Source organism: Rhinatrema bivittatum, chromosome 2 (genome assembly GCF_901001135.1).
Source record: "Rhinatrema bivittatum chromosome 2, aRhiBiv1.1, whole genome shotgun sequence".
NCBI lineage: Eukaryota > Metazoa > Chordata > Amphibia > Gymnophiona > Rhinatrematidae > Rhinatrema > Rhinatrema bivittatum.
Genome location: NC_042616.1, coordinates 235,411,215 through 235,429,662, shown reverse-complemented (window position 1 = coordinate 235,429,662; position 18,448 = coordinate 235,411,215). Strand labels below are relative to the sequence as shown.

General features: G+C 41.6%; 1 protein-coding gene across 5 annotated transcripts in view; it reads left to right on the top strand.

The window, feature by feature from the left end:
- ZNF385D (zinc finger protein 385D) overlaps positions 1–18,448 on the top strand; it is a 931,570-nt gene that overhangs the window by 305,777 nt on the left and 607,345 nt on the right. Inside the window, exon 1 of one of the 5 annotated variants that reach the window (XM_029589291.1) lies at positions 14,373–14,479. The exons of 3 other annotated variants lie outside the window; for them this stretch is intronic. In XM_029589291.1, coding sequence (XP_029445151.1) covers positions 14,435–14,479 — 45 coding nt within the window. In that variant the 5' untranslated portion in view covers positions 14,373–14,434. Of the gene's footprint in view, positions 1–14,372; positions 14,480–18,448 lie in introns of those variants that run through there. One more of the 5 variants, XM_029589294.1, reaches the window with a different exon arrangement.

Below are 18,448 nucleotides of genomic sequence, written 5' to 3'. Positions count from 1 at the left end.
CTGGAGGGGGAGAAGAGTGTGTGTGTGTGTGTGTGTGTGAGCTTGTATGTACAAGAGAAGGAATATCTGTGGGTTAGTGTTTGCACATGAGAAAGAGAAAGAGGGAAAAGTCTGTGCGCCCCTCTCCTCCCCCAACTAATCCATGACAATCTCAGGATGACTAGAAATCAAAAGTTCCCAGGTACAAAGCATAACAAATGTTGTTATCCTTATTAGTTTTAATTATTGGATGATATTGTTGTGGTCGCCACCGCTTCCCCTTGCCTTGGGCTCAACCCTGCATACCTCCGCTTCAGGAACCGCCGCGTTCCGCCAACTCTGGACCCCGGGGCCTTCTCTCACTCCACTTGGCGGCCGCCATTACGTGCCTGCTTCTCCTCAGTCTCTCGCGCGCGCGAGGACGCCTGTCTTGAGCGCTCAACCCCCGGAAGCCTGGCCCCGCCCATGCTGCTGACGTCACGCCCAAGTCCCAATATAACTGGCGCTCAAACTATCTCTCATTGCCTTGCAACGAGGTTCACAACTGCTTAGTTGTTCTGAGTTGCATTCCTGTTGTTCTCTTCGCTTGCCTGCCTCTGACCCCGGTTTGCCTACGACTCCGCTTCAGCCTGCTGCCTGCCTCTGACCCCGGTTTGCCACAACTCCGCTTCAGCCTGCAGCCTGCCTCTGACTCCGGTTTGCTACAGACTCTGCTACAGCTACAGCCCGTTCCAGTCCCAGTTTGCTACAGACTCTGCTACGGCTACAGCCTGCTCCAGCTCCGGTTTGCTACAAATTCCGCTTCAGCTCACAGCCTGCTTCAGCCTCCGGTTTGCTACAGTTTCCGCTGCCGCCCACTGCCCTGTCATCAGCTGGCCCTCGGCCCTGTACTACTGGCCCCTGCTTCCCGGGTACCTTGGACTTCCTATACTTCCAGTTGACTCTGGTCCCGGTCTAAGTGCACCTCTGCCTCAGGACTCTCTGACTATACTCCAAGTCCCGAGGTCCCAGGGCCCTCATGGGGGGCTCCTGGTTCCCGGGTGAACATCTCCTGTCTGAGGCTCCACCTCCCGGCCTACCCCGTCACCCTCGGTGGGCCGGCCCAAGGGTCCACTACCTCGCCAGCAGTGTCCGACTGCAACAGTTATTCATGTGTCTGCTCTTTTGAAATATTTCATTGATGTTTTAGAACTTTTTAAACATTTTTATATGGATTTAATTATCGAATATTCTATTTGTCAGCTATTTCAAAATCTTTTTTGACTTAGTATTTTTTTCTATTATGATTGTTTTATATTTCTTAATTTTGTTTGATGTTTTATGAGGCATGATCATGTTTCTGTTTTTCCACTGTCTCTTTGCATACAGAGTCTGGCTTGCTGCAGTTTCCAGTTCAGTTTTTGCCTGCACCTTTCTATTTATTTATTTTATTTTATTTAAACATTTTTCTATACCGTCGTTAAGTTAAATAACCATCACAACGGTTTACAGAAGGGCACGATAAAGAGAAATATGGGTGGTATAGATTACAAATTACTCATGTGCCATCATAGTACGGTATACTTTATGGTCTCTTTATTCTGTATTTGGTGAGGGTCGTGATCAAGGTAAGGGATTCTGATAGTATGTAGTTTCTGTGTGGGGATCTGGAGCAGTCCAGCTTGGTTCTGTTTCCAATAGGAAGTATATTGGCCTACTATGGTCTAGAATAATATTAGCAGTGCTGCATTTTCCTGGGTAGGATAGTTGCAGTTTGTATTGGGAGTTAATGCTGTTCTGGAATGGCAGGTTTAGCTTCTGAGGTAAATTGTATTCTTGGTAGGCTATGAAAGCTTTTACTGCATCTATATGAGGCCAATATTCAGTGCCACTTAGCCACATAAGTGGTGGTACCTGAATATCCCTCTCTATTCAGCAGTTAGCACATAGCCAGATAAGTACTTAACTAGATAAGTGACTAAGAGGTACACAGGAAATGGGCATTTTGGGGAAGAGTTGCAGATCAGTTAACTTAGCCAGATAAGTGCCAATATTTGGACTTATCCAGTTAAGTTAACTGGATAAGTTAGATCTGTTCAATAGCATGTCAAATATTAGCTATAGCTAGTGATTTCATTAGGGATATTCAGCAGATTTGCTGTACTGGTGAATAACCCTTGTAAGATAACCAGATAAGTCTTATCTGGCTAACTTACTTAGACAGTGATATTTGAATGTCTACCACTTTAAGTATTATCCTAAAATATTGTGTGTGAGTTATTCAGACAATATAGGCCCAGTTTTCAGATGGGAATGGTGCCGGCCATCCAGTGCTCCTACCATGTGACAGGGGTCGGCCAATGGCATGGATACCCTGTCATATGGTAAGGGCAAAGGGCCATCGGCGCCATTTTTATTAGTGGCAGCCAATGGCCCGAGAATGGGAGTTCACTCCTGGGACCACCACTGGACCACCAGGTAATTTTAAAATGTTTTGGGGGGATCGGGAGGGTGGGGGAAGCTAAAGGGGCGCTTTTAAAGGGTCGGGTGGGTTTTTTTTTTATCGGGCCATTGGCGCCATTTTTATGAGTGGCAGCTGACGGCCCATGAGTGGGCGATCGGTCCTGGGGCTTCCACTGGACCACCAGGTACATGTAAAAGGTTTTTTTTTTGGGGGGGGGGGGGGTTGGGAGGGTGGAGGAAGGTAAGGGATTAGTTTTAAAGGGTCAGGGTGGGTTTAGGGGTTGTTTTGGTGTGCCGGTTTTCCCACCCTCCCCCCAAATAACTCCCTTTAGTGGACACTATCCCGATTAACGATTTTTTCATGATAAATCGGGGGAATTTCTATTCTATCGCACTCTTTAACGATTTTTGACGATTTAAAAAATATCGGACGATATTTTAAATCGTCAAAAAACGATTCACATCCCTAATAGCAACCCTCAAATCAATTGAACCTACCATATCAAAAACCATCACCAAAATTATCAATTTATCACTGACTGAAGACAACTACCCTAAATGCCTCAAATTTGCTGTCATCAAACCAATCCTTAAAAAGAAAAACCTTGATCTGGAAATCCTTACCGACTACCGTTCCATATCAAACCTTTCATTCATAGCCAAAACCATTGAAAAAGTCATACACACTCAACTAGATGACTACCTGGAGACAAACAGCATCCTACCTCCATCCCAATATGGTTTTAGAAAAAACCTAAACACGGAATCTCTCCTCATCTCCCTAAATGACATTATTATAAGAGGCTTTGAAAAAGGTGAAAAATACTTGCTCATTCTTCTTGACCTTTCAGCCGCCTTCGACACAGTGAACCACAATATACTATTGGAGCGACTATCCCAAATTGGTTTAACTGGCAATACCTTACGTTGGTTTTCTTCCTATTTATCTGATTGAACATACCAAGTATTAATCAACAACAATCTATCAAAAATAATCAACCTCAACATCGGAGTCCCTCAAGGATCAGCTTTATCAGCCACCCTTTTCAACATATACCTTCTCCCCATCTGCCTACTAAAAGAATATGAAATCACACACTTCCTCTATGCTGATGACATTCAGCTCCTCATTCCCATACAAAATTCGATTGAAGACACCTACAAGAAAACCTCAGAACTACTTATCTCAATCAAACATCTCCTAAATTCCCTTAAACTTATAATTAACTTTGACAAAACTGAAATAATACTCATGGATAAAAAACCCAATCCAACTCCGCCACCCCTGACAATACTTGACAAACAAATGATAACTATACTCCCTACCACCCACACCAGGAACCTCGGAGTTATCATTGATAAAGAACTTTCTCTCAAGAACCACATAGCAAATAAAACTAAAGAAGGATACCACAGACGCCTAACCTTAAGACACCTGAAACCATTTCTCAACCCCTATGATTTCAGAACTGTACTACAATTTGCTATCTTCTCCACCTTCGACTACTACAACTCTTTACTAATTGGAATAGCTTTTTCATCCCTCAAACCACTCCAAATACTGCAGAACTCAGCTGCCAGAGTCCTAACTTGAACAAAAAGAAGTGAACACATAACACCAATATTGACCTCACTTCACTGGCTCCCTATTACTGCAAGTATTGCTTACAAATCAATGACCATAATCCACAAAATCCTAAACAATGATCATCAAGGTCTTAACACCCTAAACATAATCCCTCAAAATCCTCCAAGAAACCTACGCTCTAATAACTCAGGTTACCTAAACATTCTCCCTATCAAAGATGCGCATCTGGCAACCACAAGAGAAAGAGCCTTTTCAAATGCCTCACCTAAACTTTGGAACACCCTACCTAAATTCCTGAGAACCCAGCACGACCTAAAAACATTCAAAAAAGACCTAAAAACACTAATGTTCCGCAAATTCTACATTGACCTTCAGACGTCTGATCAACCCAACTCTCAACTGAACTCTCAGTTGTAAACCTCTTAATACATTCTCTTCACCCTGAACCTGCATACCCTCCTCATCCAACCTAATAATGCTCTCTGGATTTGATATGCTTATTTCTGATATTGTTCAAATTGTTTTTACTGTTGCACAACTGCTAAGAAAATGTATAACGTTCACATTGTTTTTCTGTTACACAACTGCTAAGAAAAATGTATACTTTTGTAAACCGTTATGATGGCTCTACTGAATGATGGTATATAAAACTCAACAAATAAATAAATAAATAAAAATGACTACATTGACGATGCACAAGAGTGATGTTGAACTCATGCTCCCAGATCTTTTCCAACATCCTACAGCATTGGATCTGATTTTGCTTCATAAATCTATAAAGGTCTGATGCCATAAGGCTATTTGCATAGACTGTTTGACATATATTAATAACTTTTAGAACATGTACTAGGTTGTTGAAATCTTGTTTCCAGGAAATAAAACAATGCTTCAATTGTAACCAATGAAAAAATTAGGAACTCTGAAAACTGTGATTAATGCTGAGTTCATGAAATGACATAGAGGCTAATATTTAAAAAAGCTGCTCTCCTCAATTTAGTTTTCTAAGTTAATAGCCTACGTTAGGCACCTATTTTCGGCCAAACCTAGGGCCCTAAGTTTTCAACTGAAAATTCACATACATTTAGGGGACTAAACATAGGAACCTAAATTTAGGACTGCTAGTCATTTGCTAGATTTTGGATCCTCAGTTAAGTGCCTAGCTGTTAAATTTGGTACAAATTATCTGACTTTGAGGGTCATTTATCAATGTACTCAACCTAGTTTGATGCACTCTATAATAGCTGCTATCAAGCTTGGTCAAAAGTACAATGTACAAATCTCATCTTTGTTTACCTTTCATCACTCCAAATCAAATAAAATTTTACTGATGGTAAATGTTCTGTTTGTACCTCTGAAATGTACATGTAAAAATGCCCCTCAAAATATAGCACAACACCAAAACCTCACCCCGAGTTCCTAGTTGGCCCTCTTACAGTGGTATAAATAGTTTACTTATAGGAGAGTCTGATAAATCTGTTGGAAACAGGATGCTGGGCTTGATGGATCCTTTGTTTGACCCAGCATGGCAATTTCTTATGTTCTTATGTTCTAATATAAAAATGTGTTACAGAAAACAATTGGGGAATTTTACTCCTACTTAGAAAGCTTCAACTTCTGTAAGTGTGTTCAATAGGGATGAGCAGCCCCAGTTTTGGATTCAGTTTGTTTTTTGTTTTGGGGGTGTTGTTTTTTTCAACTCACAAAGAAGTGAATTTTAAAAGAACGACGCGCATTAATTATTTGATGTGCGAATAAATTGGACTTGTGCACGCCGAGTGGATTTTAAAAGCCTCCTAGATATGCACGTATCTCCTGCAATGCACACATCTCCCAAGATTTCAAAACAGTGTGGGGCATGGGCATGGTCTGGACATGGCATGAGCATTTTGGGGCGAGAATCAGAGATGTGTGTAAAAATTACAAGCCGTGGCGCACACCGAGGTCCCCTGCCTTGTAACTTTACTTCTGCTGTGGATGTCATGTAAGTTAAAAAATAAAGAAAACTAGGCAGATCTGTGAGGTTTTAAGAGTCGGGGTTAACTGGGGGTAGTGAGGGCCATGAAACTAAGGGGCTTTAGAGGATCTATCTCTTATGTAATCAGGCAAACTGGAGATGAACTGATAAAACTGGGAATGGTGTCAGCGTGCACCCCTTTTAAACTTCCCTGATTTACTTGGTAGAAGCAGGATTTGTGCGCACATGCATGTGCCCACTTAAAGTTTGGTGCACATGTGCATCCGAACAGGCTATTTTATAACATGTGCACATATGCATGCGTATATTATAAAATGGCTATGTCCCTGGGTGCAGCCAGACATATGAGCGCAATGTGTGCTCATACCCCTGCTTTGAAAGTTACAATTTTAATGTTTTTTTTTTTTTATTTGGTTATTTGGCAAACTGAAAAAAAAAAAAACATTAAACATGAATACCCTCCAAAACAAACAAACAAAAAAGAATCAATAAAAAAGAAAACTGGGCCTCTGGTGGTGCTGGCTGGGCCTTTCTGAGCCAAAAAAACTGAGGTGGCCTGGTGACAGGACCTGCACCAAGTCCAGAGTTGGCCCAGAACTGGTGATTTAAAAATGGTGCCATCCTCCCAAAGCACTGGAACCTGAAGGCCTAATTTTCAAAGGCCTAAGAGTGTAAATACCGGGGTTTATGCGCTTGGCTGGGCTTTGCGCGCTTTGGGCCAGATATTCATACCTACACACGGGCGTAGATTTGTGCACGCAACACGGCACGCACAAATCTATGCCCGATTTTATAACATGCGTGCGCAGCTGCGCGCATGTTATAAAATCCAGGGTCGGCGTGCGCAAGGGGGTGCACAATTGTGCAACTTGCGCGCTCTGAGCCGCGCAGCCTTCCTCCGTTCCCTCCAAGGCCACTCCGAAATCAGAGCGGCCTTGGAGGGAACTTTCCTTCCGTCCCCCCCCACCTTCCCCTCCCTTCCCCTACCTAACCCACCCCCCCAGCCCTACCTAACCCCCCCTTACCTTTAAATTATAAGTTGCTTCAAGACCTCTATATGGCCACCTGCTGATGCCTGTTCTCTTGTCTCTAGTATTAACCCCTCACTTCCTGATATGGGACTTGATAGCAAAAATGTCTGTGGATATTAAAGAGCTTGAGAAAAAAGTGGAAGGTGGGACAAGGAATAATCAACAGGAATTATTGGAAATCTGAGATTCTGTTAAAAACTCTGAATTAAGGATTAAAACATTAGGAGAAAAAGATAAAAAAAGATAAAAAGAGTTTAGAATTTCAGTCATTAGTAGCTAAAGACAGGGACTCATTATCCAAGCGTATCGAATTATTTGAAAATAATAGTAAGCGTTTAAATTTACGCCTGCTTAACTTTCCAAGGATAGTTGGGCAGGTTTTAATGGAAACGCTGAAAAAATTATTTGTGGAAGTTTTGCATATTTCAGAAAATGAATTTCCTTCAATAAGTTATTGTTACTTTTTTCCTAAAAAAATCCAAATTTAAATGTAAAGGAGATGCCCTTTCAAGGCGATCTCACAAATTTCTTAGAGAGTACGAATAACCAAGTAATAGATAGGGGATTGCTGGTTGTTTCCTTCATGAACCTGTTGGATTTGAACAGGGTTATGAAGCAATACTTCAGCAATTACCCTATAACATTCTATGAAAATTTGGTAAAAATTTTTCCAGATTTATCTATTGCCACTCAATCAAGAAGGAGAGAATTTCTGGTGTTTAGACAGGAATTATTGGCATTAGGATTTTCATACACCTTGAGATATCCTTGTAAATGTGTCATTAAAAAACATCAGGACACATTTATATTCTTCAATCCAGTTGATTTAAAAGCTTTTGTTGAACAAAAAAGAACAGCTACATTACCTAATCAGTCCAATGATATACAAGAATGATTGCAGGATATGCAATGTTGAATTTAACTGGGTTTTTTTTTCTTATTTGGTAACTCCCTAATATTTCCCTTGTCTCTGATACAGATGTATGGATGAAAAACTTTCTTTTGGTTATGTCATAATTAGATTAATAATATGTTACTTATGTAATTTATGATTATACTGAAGAACAGTAGTTATGGTGTAATAACAATGTTTTACCTGTCTAATATTGAAAATCAATAAAAATTTAAATGATTAAAAAAAAAAAAAAAATTATAAGTTGCGCCTGCCTCTGGGTAGGCGTAGGTTGCACGTGCTGACCGATGGCCGGCCCGCGATCCAGGCACAGTGGAAAATGGCCCCGCCCACATTCCACCCACGCCCCGCCCACTCCCTGTCCCCTTTTCAAGCCCCGGGATATAATCGCATCCTGGGGCTTGTGTGCGTCGCCGGGCCTATTCAAAATAGGCTCGGCTCGCGCAGGAGTGGGTTTTAGGGGTAACGGGCGTAATATACGAGCGTAACCCTTTGAAAATCCGTCCCAAAGCGTGCATTTTATAACAGGCCCAGCCATGCACATAAACCCAGGTACGCGCAGAAGTGCCAGGCCCTGAAAAAGGGGCAGGCTAGGGGGTGCGTGGTTTGGGAGTAGCAGGGCAGGAAGGAGACTGGCCGGGGCATGGCCATTAGCCACTTTTCTGGGGAAGTGTGCGCCGGCAGCCAGCTGGCGCGCATAACTTGCTTCTGCTCTGGAAGGGCAGCAATTAATAAAATAAAAACTTTAGGAAATGAAGGTTAGGTTTAGGGGGTGGGGAAGAGAGGGGAAAAGAGAGGAAATGTAGGTAGGTGGGTAGGGAAGTTCCCTCCCAATCCGGTCCTTAATTGGAGTGGAGTGGGAGAGAACTGGGGAAGGCCCGATTGCGTCGCCTTGCATATTTTATGAAAATGTGTCCCCCTTGCACATGCCGCCCGCACATGAGGGCATAGCCATCCGATTTTATAACATGCACATGCGGTACACGTACGTTATGAAATGGTTGCATCCATGTGTGGGCGCCGGGAACCGCTCGAGCGCTGCTTTGAAAATCTACCCCTAAGTGAGAGTGAATGGGCATCGCTCCTGCCATTTTGGAATGAGGATACTGGAAGGGGATAAGTGGGGGCTGGGGTCAGACTCCCCGGTCCTGGCAATTTCAAACAAGGGAAGGCCCTATCCCTGCCTCTGGCTCTGGCCTCACTGGCCCCAGGGCCGGCCTGGCTAGACTGGCTCTAGGGCAGGTTCCACGTGGGCCAGCTCTTGAAAAGGCTCTTACCAGGCTGGCTCTGTGGCAGTCCAGATTAGCTTATGGCTGGAGAGTGGAGGATTGCAGGGACCCAGGGAGGCCGAGCCAGTCCCTCAAGAGACTTTTCTTATTTTATTTTTTTCAAAAATGCTGCTAATATGAAAATAGCCAAACGTTTTTGGGTGTTTTCATAGGAGTCTATTTTTGATTCATTCCATTCAGAACAAACTGAAAATGGCATCATTCATTGTATTTTTGGCATTTATTTGAAACAAATGCATATCCCCACTATTTGAGGCATTTTCTTCTGCCAAAGAAAGTACTTAGAATACCTTCAATTGCCTTATAATATTGATGAGGGAAACAGTACAGGTAATATATCCAAAACATATAAGGGTCAATAAGAGCCACAGGCAGTCTAAGTAAGTAATGTAGGTTATCTAGTTACATTAAATCAGACAATCAGTAGCATTGTCTCACCACAGGATAAATCAGAGGTATCTCAATAAGTTTATCAGGATAACTTGACTGTCTTGCTGCAGGATCAGATTGCCATTTACCTGGATACCTCTGAATATCAGAATTATCCAAATAAGTTATTCAGCTAAATTTAGCCTGCCCTAAATCTCTCCCACCCTGCTGAATGCCTCCCAATTTATCTGGGCAAATTTTATCTGGCTACATTTTTCCTCAGATAAGTCAGAGGCAATCACCGTGGCAGTAAATAATAATAATAAAAAAAACCAACAAAAAACCTTTGGTGTGACTAGGACCCTAACTTAGGTGGACTAACCATCTCAATATTGACTTCATAGAATTTGGGGGACAGTGGCCAACATTTCAATTGCCTCAGGCCTACCTCACCATGATAGAGAGAGAGAGATGATCATTTGATATAATATTCCTGTATGCAAGCAAGCAACCTTTTTCTATTATCACACACATATGAATTAAAATCTATCTTGAACCATACATGCAGAGAAAGGAGACATTCCTGGGTGTGTGGGGAGGGGTTAGCACCTACATGTGTGCATGCAATTATGTGCATACATGTACATGAAGACGTTGACTAGAAGCAGTAGCTGCGCAGTTAGCAGATGCAGGTCTGTGCATGTCCTTTTTCTGACCCAGCTTTCAAAGGAAAAGTTGTCCCCTTAAAACAGACATAAAGTCAGAGGCTTAAATGTACCTGCCCACTTTGCTCTTGTGTGCACAGTTTGAAAATTGCCCTCTAGATGACAGAGAGTTAAAGGGTTACTGGGGGGAGAATAAGGATATAGTTGAAAAGCAAAATGAGATTATTTGCTTTGGTCTTCACGGCAGAGAATGAAAGGGAGATACTCATAGCAGAATCATTATTTGTAGCTAAAGCAAATTATGGTGAATCTGGTAGAGTTGCTAGAGCAATCTGACAAATTAAGTAGCAGGAAATCGCAAGGATCTGATAGCATTCACCTCAGAGTTTCAAAGACATCTAAACATCTGTCATTAAAATCTGCTTCTGGATTGGATGGTAACCAATGTAGTGCTAATGTTTTGAAAGGACTCCAGGGTTATCCAGGAAACTACGGATCAGTGAGTCTGACATCTGTGCTGGGTAAAATGATGGAGGCTGTTGTTAATAACTGCACTACTGGATACATGGATAAGATTGGCTTAACTTGGAAGAAGCAGCAGCAGGGTTTAGCAAAGTAAATGCCTGTCTTACTAATCTACTAGATGTTTTTCAAGGTTGATAGTAAATCTGAATTTTTGGAAGACATTTGATAAAGCCCCATATGGAAAGACTTCTGAGGAAACTGAAAAATCATGGAATAGAAAGTAGAGTCCTATAGGATTTTTTTTTTTTTGATTTTTTTTTTTCAAATTGTATTTATTGTATTCGGACATTGCAAGTAAAATAACATATTGCACGAAACTTTGACAGTAGTATCCGTAACAAACAAATGCAACCAACTATGAACATAGAGTACAGTTCACTGCTTAGAAACTCTATAGTGGATTTTTAATTGGTTAAAGGATAGGAAACAAAGAATAGGACAAAAATGGTCAGTTTCCCTAATGGTGAGTGGGGAAAAAGTGGAGTGCCCCATGGATCTGTATTGAAACTGGCGTTTTTTAACTTTTACATACATAAAATGGAAAAGAGAGCAATGAGTGATGTGAATAAATCTGCAGAAGACACAAATTTATTCAAAACATTTAAGAAGACTGTGAAAAATTGCAGGAGGACTTTGTAAGACTGAAAAACTTGGCATCTAAATGGCAGATATAAGGGTAAATGAATAACTGTTCCTTATTGACAAGTTCTATACTACTCATAATTTTATAAATATCTATCATATCTCCCTCTCAGTCTGCTCTTCAGTGCCCTATGTCATGAACCTTAAGAACTTAAATACATTGGAGTCTAGAATACACTTTCTACCTGTGAAATGAAAGTGGCTGAAGTTACACAGAATTTTTAATCTTCTCTTGGATCAACCTCAATAAATAATTACCAGACTATGGGTATTTTAAAGAAAGTTTAATTTGATAGACAAACATATAGCTCTAAATGCTGCTTTTTTCTAACTTGTTTGATGACATTGATAGAATGTGATAGATCTGATCATTGCAATTCCAGATTGAGTGCTTAAAATTCCAAAAATGAAATATTGAAAGAGAATATCGGGTAGATTTAAAAAAAAAAAAATACGTGCTCACCTCCATGTTCGCGCACTACCTGGCGCGATTTTATAACATGCACGCGCCAGTGCATGCATGTTAATAAAAACCGAGCCAGCATGCACAGGGGGGGTAGATTTGCCCAGTTTACGTGCAACGACAAGATCGGGCCTCTCCCAGTTCCCTCCCCCCTACCAACCCTCCCTCCCTCTTCCCCTTTCTTCCCCAACCCTTTTTAGGTCCTACCTTTTTTTATTTTCTTTATTTCTGAACTTATGTCAGCTCCTAGGTTGGCGTAAGTTGCATGCACCGATCCCCTGGCACAGCGCAAATGGCCGCTGTACTGGCAGCCTCCAGCTCCGCCCCTCCCCGCCCCCGGACCACCCCTTTTCTTGGGTCCAGCACTTCTGCGCATAATGGGAGTTAAACGTGTGGCTGGGCCCCTTTGAAGATGTGTATGGTGCACGCAAGGCCCAGCAGCACGCATAACCCCCGTTTTCCCCACACGCAGTGGATTTAAAATTTAGCTGTATATAGTATAGTGGGATTGTGGTATAATGCGGAAGTATTTTAGTTTCATAAGATAAGGAAGACTCTGAGAATCAAGTGAGTTATACAGGATCATGAATACAAAATGTAAAAATGTACTTCATTTTGGCTCAAGTAATATAATCTTTTCATGCCATATTTTTATTTTTTAAAAATAAAATATAATGGCCTTTGATCAACTTGGATCAATGACATATTGTCAGTATTGAAAGTTCTATCATTAACAGTCAAGATAATAAGAACTGTATTGTGTTGCTAGGTAACACTCATATTGTGACTTCCTCAAAGCAGTAGAAAGTCAAGTCAGGTGTAACAGTGACCAATGATTAAAGATGATCCCTAATGCGACTTACGAGCAGAGATGCCAATAAGTTTGCGGGATGGTATGAGAGTCACTTGATCACCTTTAAGAATTTATAAACTATAATCGGAACTATTATCTAATTTAGTAACCTGACGTTCTATATATTATTATCATATTGTTCGTTGGTTCTGAACTAAGATTGGAGTCAAATAATTATTGTATACATAGTACATACCAAGATTTGGAAAATTTGTATATTGATGTAAGAATTTAAAACCTAGGCAGAGCTATAGTGGAAAAAACTTTGGAGATGGTATTAATTCATTTTTGCCCTTCAGATCTATATAACCATAATGGCAAGAGTTGCAAGGGGGAGTTTGAAAGAACTGCGGCTGTAGGGGAAAGAATTACATTAATTCAATTAGCTGTCAATCACAAGTTTTCTCCTTTTTTATTTTACTTAACAGATATGTTTGTAAGAGGACAGGGTAAATACATGGTATCCATCATTTTAATTTTATTTATAAATTGCTTTACTTTCATTTCATTTCTAGCATTATTTTTCTGCCATTAAATTTGTATATATTTCTGGCAATACAACAGTTACCGTGGCCCTTTATATTTAGATTAGCATTTTAAGGCATTTTCTTCAAACAGTTATCACGGTTTTTATTTGTAATGTATATTTTCACATTCTAGATGTAACTGATTACAAACAAATAGGTGTTTACAAATTCTGCAAATAAGAATACTCAGAAAGAAAAAAAGAAAGCAAACAAGGATGGTAACTTTCAAACGAGTGTGCGTGCTCCCACATAAGTGAGCATGTGGGAGTGAGCTGAGCACATATGCACTGGAATTTTAAATTGTCCATTTAATTTTAAATCATACTATTTAAAATAGCGGTCATATGTGTGCTCCTAATTTTAAGTGGTTACACGAGGAAACGGTATTCACGTGTCCTTCCTTAGGACTTGCTGGCTTTTACACATGCAAGGGAGCACATTTTAAAACATGCACTTGTGAAGGAAACAACCATTTTGACCACTTAGTCCACCAGTTTGTCCAGTCTATCTGTAGGTCTTCAAGACACCTCTGGTTTTTCATTCTGCCCTCCCCCAGTTTACCCAGATCTCTCACCCAGCCAGTTTTTGCCTATAATGAGTTAAATTCTGACTTACACTTGAAAAAGAGCAGAAGTAAATATGTGCAGGTAACAGCCCAATGTGGACCGCATTCACTGGTTTTAAAATTGGGACTTACCCACATAAATATTGGCCCTGCCCCAGAAAGGTCCTGACCCTTCTCAAATTTGCCACTTTTGTTGTGGGTTTTGTTGCACGTGTATGTACATATATGTGTATATTTTCCCACTTTTAAAATTAGAGTTGCTCACACTCAGCCCATATATGCGCCTTTTAATGTGAGCAACTCTCTTAAAATTAGCCCCTTAGAAAATAGGAATCAACTACAACCAGTGCTAATGTACTGATTGCTAGTGGTAGGTACAAGGATCACAGGATTACATCATTCTATATAGATGAAACAAACTAGGCAGATGAAAAATAGTAACCAATATCCAAATCAATACTAAATAAAACAATTTTAAAAAGTCAGGATATGTTTAATCATTCATTTTAATGAATATGTGAACCCATAACACTCAGAAAACAAATCTTCCATTCCAGAATGTAGATTCTGCTGCATATTTGGTGGTTGCCCCTAAATTGTGGAATGGTATGCCATTGAAAACAGATGATCCGATCTTCAGGAAAAAGGTGAAGGTATGTTCATTTCCAGATATCTGATAGCATATTTAAAACCATTATTGACACACTATGTGACTGATTGTATTTCCAGCACAGCACGGATTCAGAAAATATTTCAGTACTGAGACCCTATTAACTTCATTGCAAGATATTATCCTCAGAGGAGCAGATAACAGCCAAACTTACTTTCTGATCATGCTAGATATTTCAGCAACATTTGATACAGTTAATCATAAAATTCTCCTGAATAGGCTAAATAAAATAGGCATTAAAGACTCAGCACTGAAATGGTTTGAATCTTACTTAAAGAATATATCTTTTAAAGTGAAATTTCTTGATAATGAATCGCAACCAGTCGATCTCCAGTATGGAGTGCCCCAGGGATCTTCTCTTTGACCCTTTTTAATATGCATAAATAAAAAAAAATAATAATAAAAAAAAAAAAAAGAACACCCAGTCTGTTCAGCTCTGTCTCACTCTGTGTCCCTCACTATCTGGGCTGGTTATCCTCTAGGACTGCTGTACTTTTTTTCAGGGCTTCCAGTGCCACTGCACCCAGGCCCGAATTTTTTTTTTTCATTTTAGCATGGATCTCTGATCTGTGCTGGTGCTTAGACCAGAAATCCCACTCCTACCATGATATGCGATACTGTGCGAGTGGCCCTTGGCTTATGGAGGGTGCCGGAGGTAAAAGGTGTCTGGGCTCTGGCCTTTGCTTCACAAAAATGGTTTATTTTTTACATAGCAGAACAAAGGAGAAAACAGACCTGTTTACCTCAGCAGCTTTTAAATCAAACTGACAACAGTCAAACATAGACAGTCTTAGTGTATTGCCTTTTTCCTCCTCTCCTGTACCCTCCTATTGCTTCCTGTGCCTGAGCTTTTACTCCTTTCCTCAGAGAATCACCTTGTGTCTTGGATTTTCCTTCTAGGTGTTCCTTAAGTTGGACCAAGCTACATAACTGGAGCCGATAATTTAAGGTGTTCTGAGGGGTTCTCCTGTACACCCCTTCCCTTTCATAAATATATATATATATATATATGTACAAAACAGAAAAACATAAAATAACTCAAAACACTATGGGGTAGATTTTATAAATGTACGCACGGGCGTACTTTTGTTCGTGCACCAGGCGCGAACAAAAGTACGCTGGATTTTATAAGATACGCGCATAGCCGCGCGTATCTTATAAAATCTGGGGTCGGAGCGCACAAGGGGGTGCACATTTGTGCAACCTGCGCGTGTGCCAAGCCCAGCGCGCGCTGCCTGAAATTGGAGCGGCCTCGGAGGGAACTTTCCTTCCGCCTCCCCTCACCTTCCCCTCCCTTCCCCTACCTAACCCACCCCCCCGGCCCTATCTAACCCCCCCCCTCCTACCTTTGTTGGCAGATTTACGCCTACGGCGCGCGCGTCCCGGGGCTTGCGTGCACCGCTGATCCTATGCAAAATAGGCTCGGCGCGCACAGGGGGGGTTTGGGGTAGGTTTTTGGGGGGTACGTGCGTATCGTACGAGCGTACCCCTTTGAAAATCTACCCCTGTATATATATATATTTTTTTTCTTTTTATGTATATATTTCACACACCAAATCCAATTTTCTTGACAGTGAAACAAACAAAAAATCAAAACATCTTCAAGGATGAAAAAGCCAGTTCATAAATCACTCTTTCATCCAGCAGAAATCAGATTCACTATTTGTATATGCCATACTACTTTACATGAACTTTTTAATCATCATTGGCACAAAAAATCCTTTAAATAAGCAAGTAAAATGTGTAACAAGTACTGGCTCCACAAAAGTCTATAATAAATTAAACAGAATCCAAGACACAGGGATGGTAACTTTTAAAATTGGGGAAATGCAGTTAATTCATTAAGTCCCCACAGCTTCAGAGTTGTTTCATGAAATATGCACTTTTTATTTCATTAGCGGAAACTCCACTGTGCGTGCGGCAATCGTGGGTGCGCCGGGCACTAACACAGCTCTTCCTACCGCTCGTTACTGGATAGACCTGTCAGAAAGGCACAGTTTTAAGCAGGGTCCCCCGACACTGACCTGTGTTTCGCCAAACGCGGCTGCATCGGGAGGGACTTTAAAACGGGGTTCATCAGCTATAACACGAAGAGAAATTAACAAAATAGTAAACGGGGACTCCCTCCCGATGCAGCCGCGTTTGGCGAAACACGGGTCAGTGTCGGGGGACCCTGCTTAAAACTGTGCCTCTCTAAGCAATGGAGTTGCCGCTAATGAAATAAAAAGTGCATATTTCATGAAACAACTCTGAAGCTGTGGGGACTTATTGAATTAACTGCATTTCCCCTGTTGTTGTTACTGAATACTTGAAGTGCAGTTTCCTGCTCCTGCATTTGTGCTGTGAACTTTTAAAATTGGCCATACACGTGTGTATGTGCACACAATTTTATATGGACGCGCGCTCTACCGCATAAGTGCGGGAATTTTAAAAGAATGCACGCCGATGCAATGGCCCTTTTCCCCAGTTCATTCCCAGTTTGCCCAATTAACGGATTGAAGTTTCTCACCCCCTCCGTTATTTAGCCTTACTTTTACCCTGTTAACTCCGGCCCTTAAAACCCTGCTGACTCACCTAGTTTGTTTTATTTTAATACTTCCATGCTATCCATAGCAGAAGTAAAGTTATATGGTAGGGGATCCGGCACACACTTGTGTGCGTAAATACTTACACACACATTTCAAGGTAACTTCCCAGAATGCCCATGTCCAATCTATTCTTTGCCCAGATCATGCCCACACCCCTCTCCTTTTTTAAACGTTTTGATTTGTGCACGTACTGGGAGATAAGCGCGCACTCACCTGCATTTTAAAAGCCGCACAGAATGCGCCGGCCTGACACATGCGTGTATCTCCTTGCTTTGGTGCACGTAAGGCTTTTAAAATTGACCTTTAGTGATCTGCACAATTATTGACTCTTCAAAACTCAAACAGAACTGTATACTACCCCAACTGAAAGCCTTCATTTCTTGCAAATAGCTTCCAAAGGAGGTTATTATTGAATAGGGATGTGCAGGAGAGAAAAATTCATTTTTGTTTTCGGTTCATTTTCAGGAGGTTTTTTTTTTTCCACAAATTTCGGTTTGTGAATCATTTGATTTGTTTTCATTAGTGAAAAATAAAAGGAAACAATTAAAAAAAAAGGACAAAAAATGAAAATGAAGCCTTCCAGGGCCTTCTGCCCACCCACCTGAAGAAATGCCAGAGCTTGGATACCCTCCAGCCCCACAGATCTAGCCCTGTCGAGATCTACTGGCTTTGACCTATGCCCAGGCCGAAGCCTTGGCCTTGCATAGGCCAAGACAACAGTAGGTAGGCACGACAACGGTCTACTCAACTCTGGTGCGACTCCCACAGAAATCGTTATTTGGCTTGCAAGTGCCGAAGAACGAAGAAGACTAAGAAGAGGCTAAGAGGTCTGGGCCCAACCCTGGACCAAGGCAGGCTGGGTCACAGCATTGGGCCTAGATCAAAGTCCAGGCCTAGGCCTAAGCCCCAACATCAGGACCCCATCTTCGGGTTGGGTTTCGGCATCAGGCCTGGGTCTTTGCCTAGGCCCCAGCATCAGGACCTGGCATATGTCAGATATCTGACAGATAAGGTAATTTTTCGGGTTTTCAGCCAATGCCCCAGCATTGGCCCATGCTTCTGCCAAGGCCCCAGCATTGTGCTTGGGCTTAGGCCACAGCTCCTGCTTTGGGCCTCAGTCTATGCCCTAGCTGAGGCCCTGGCTTATGGCTAGACCAAAGACCAGTGCTCGGGCATAGGCCGCAGACCCTACTTTAGGCCTCGGCCTAAGTCCTAGGCAAGGCCTGGCTTTGGGCCTAGACCTAGGTCCAAATCATTCATTTAAAAAAAACCAAACTAATAAGATTTGTTTCATTTGGGGGCCCCCGATTCATTCCGGGACACCCCCCCCCCCCCCCCCCCGAATGAAACAAATTAGCCTTATT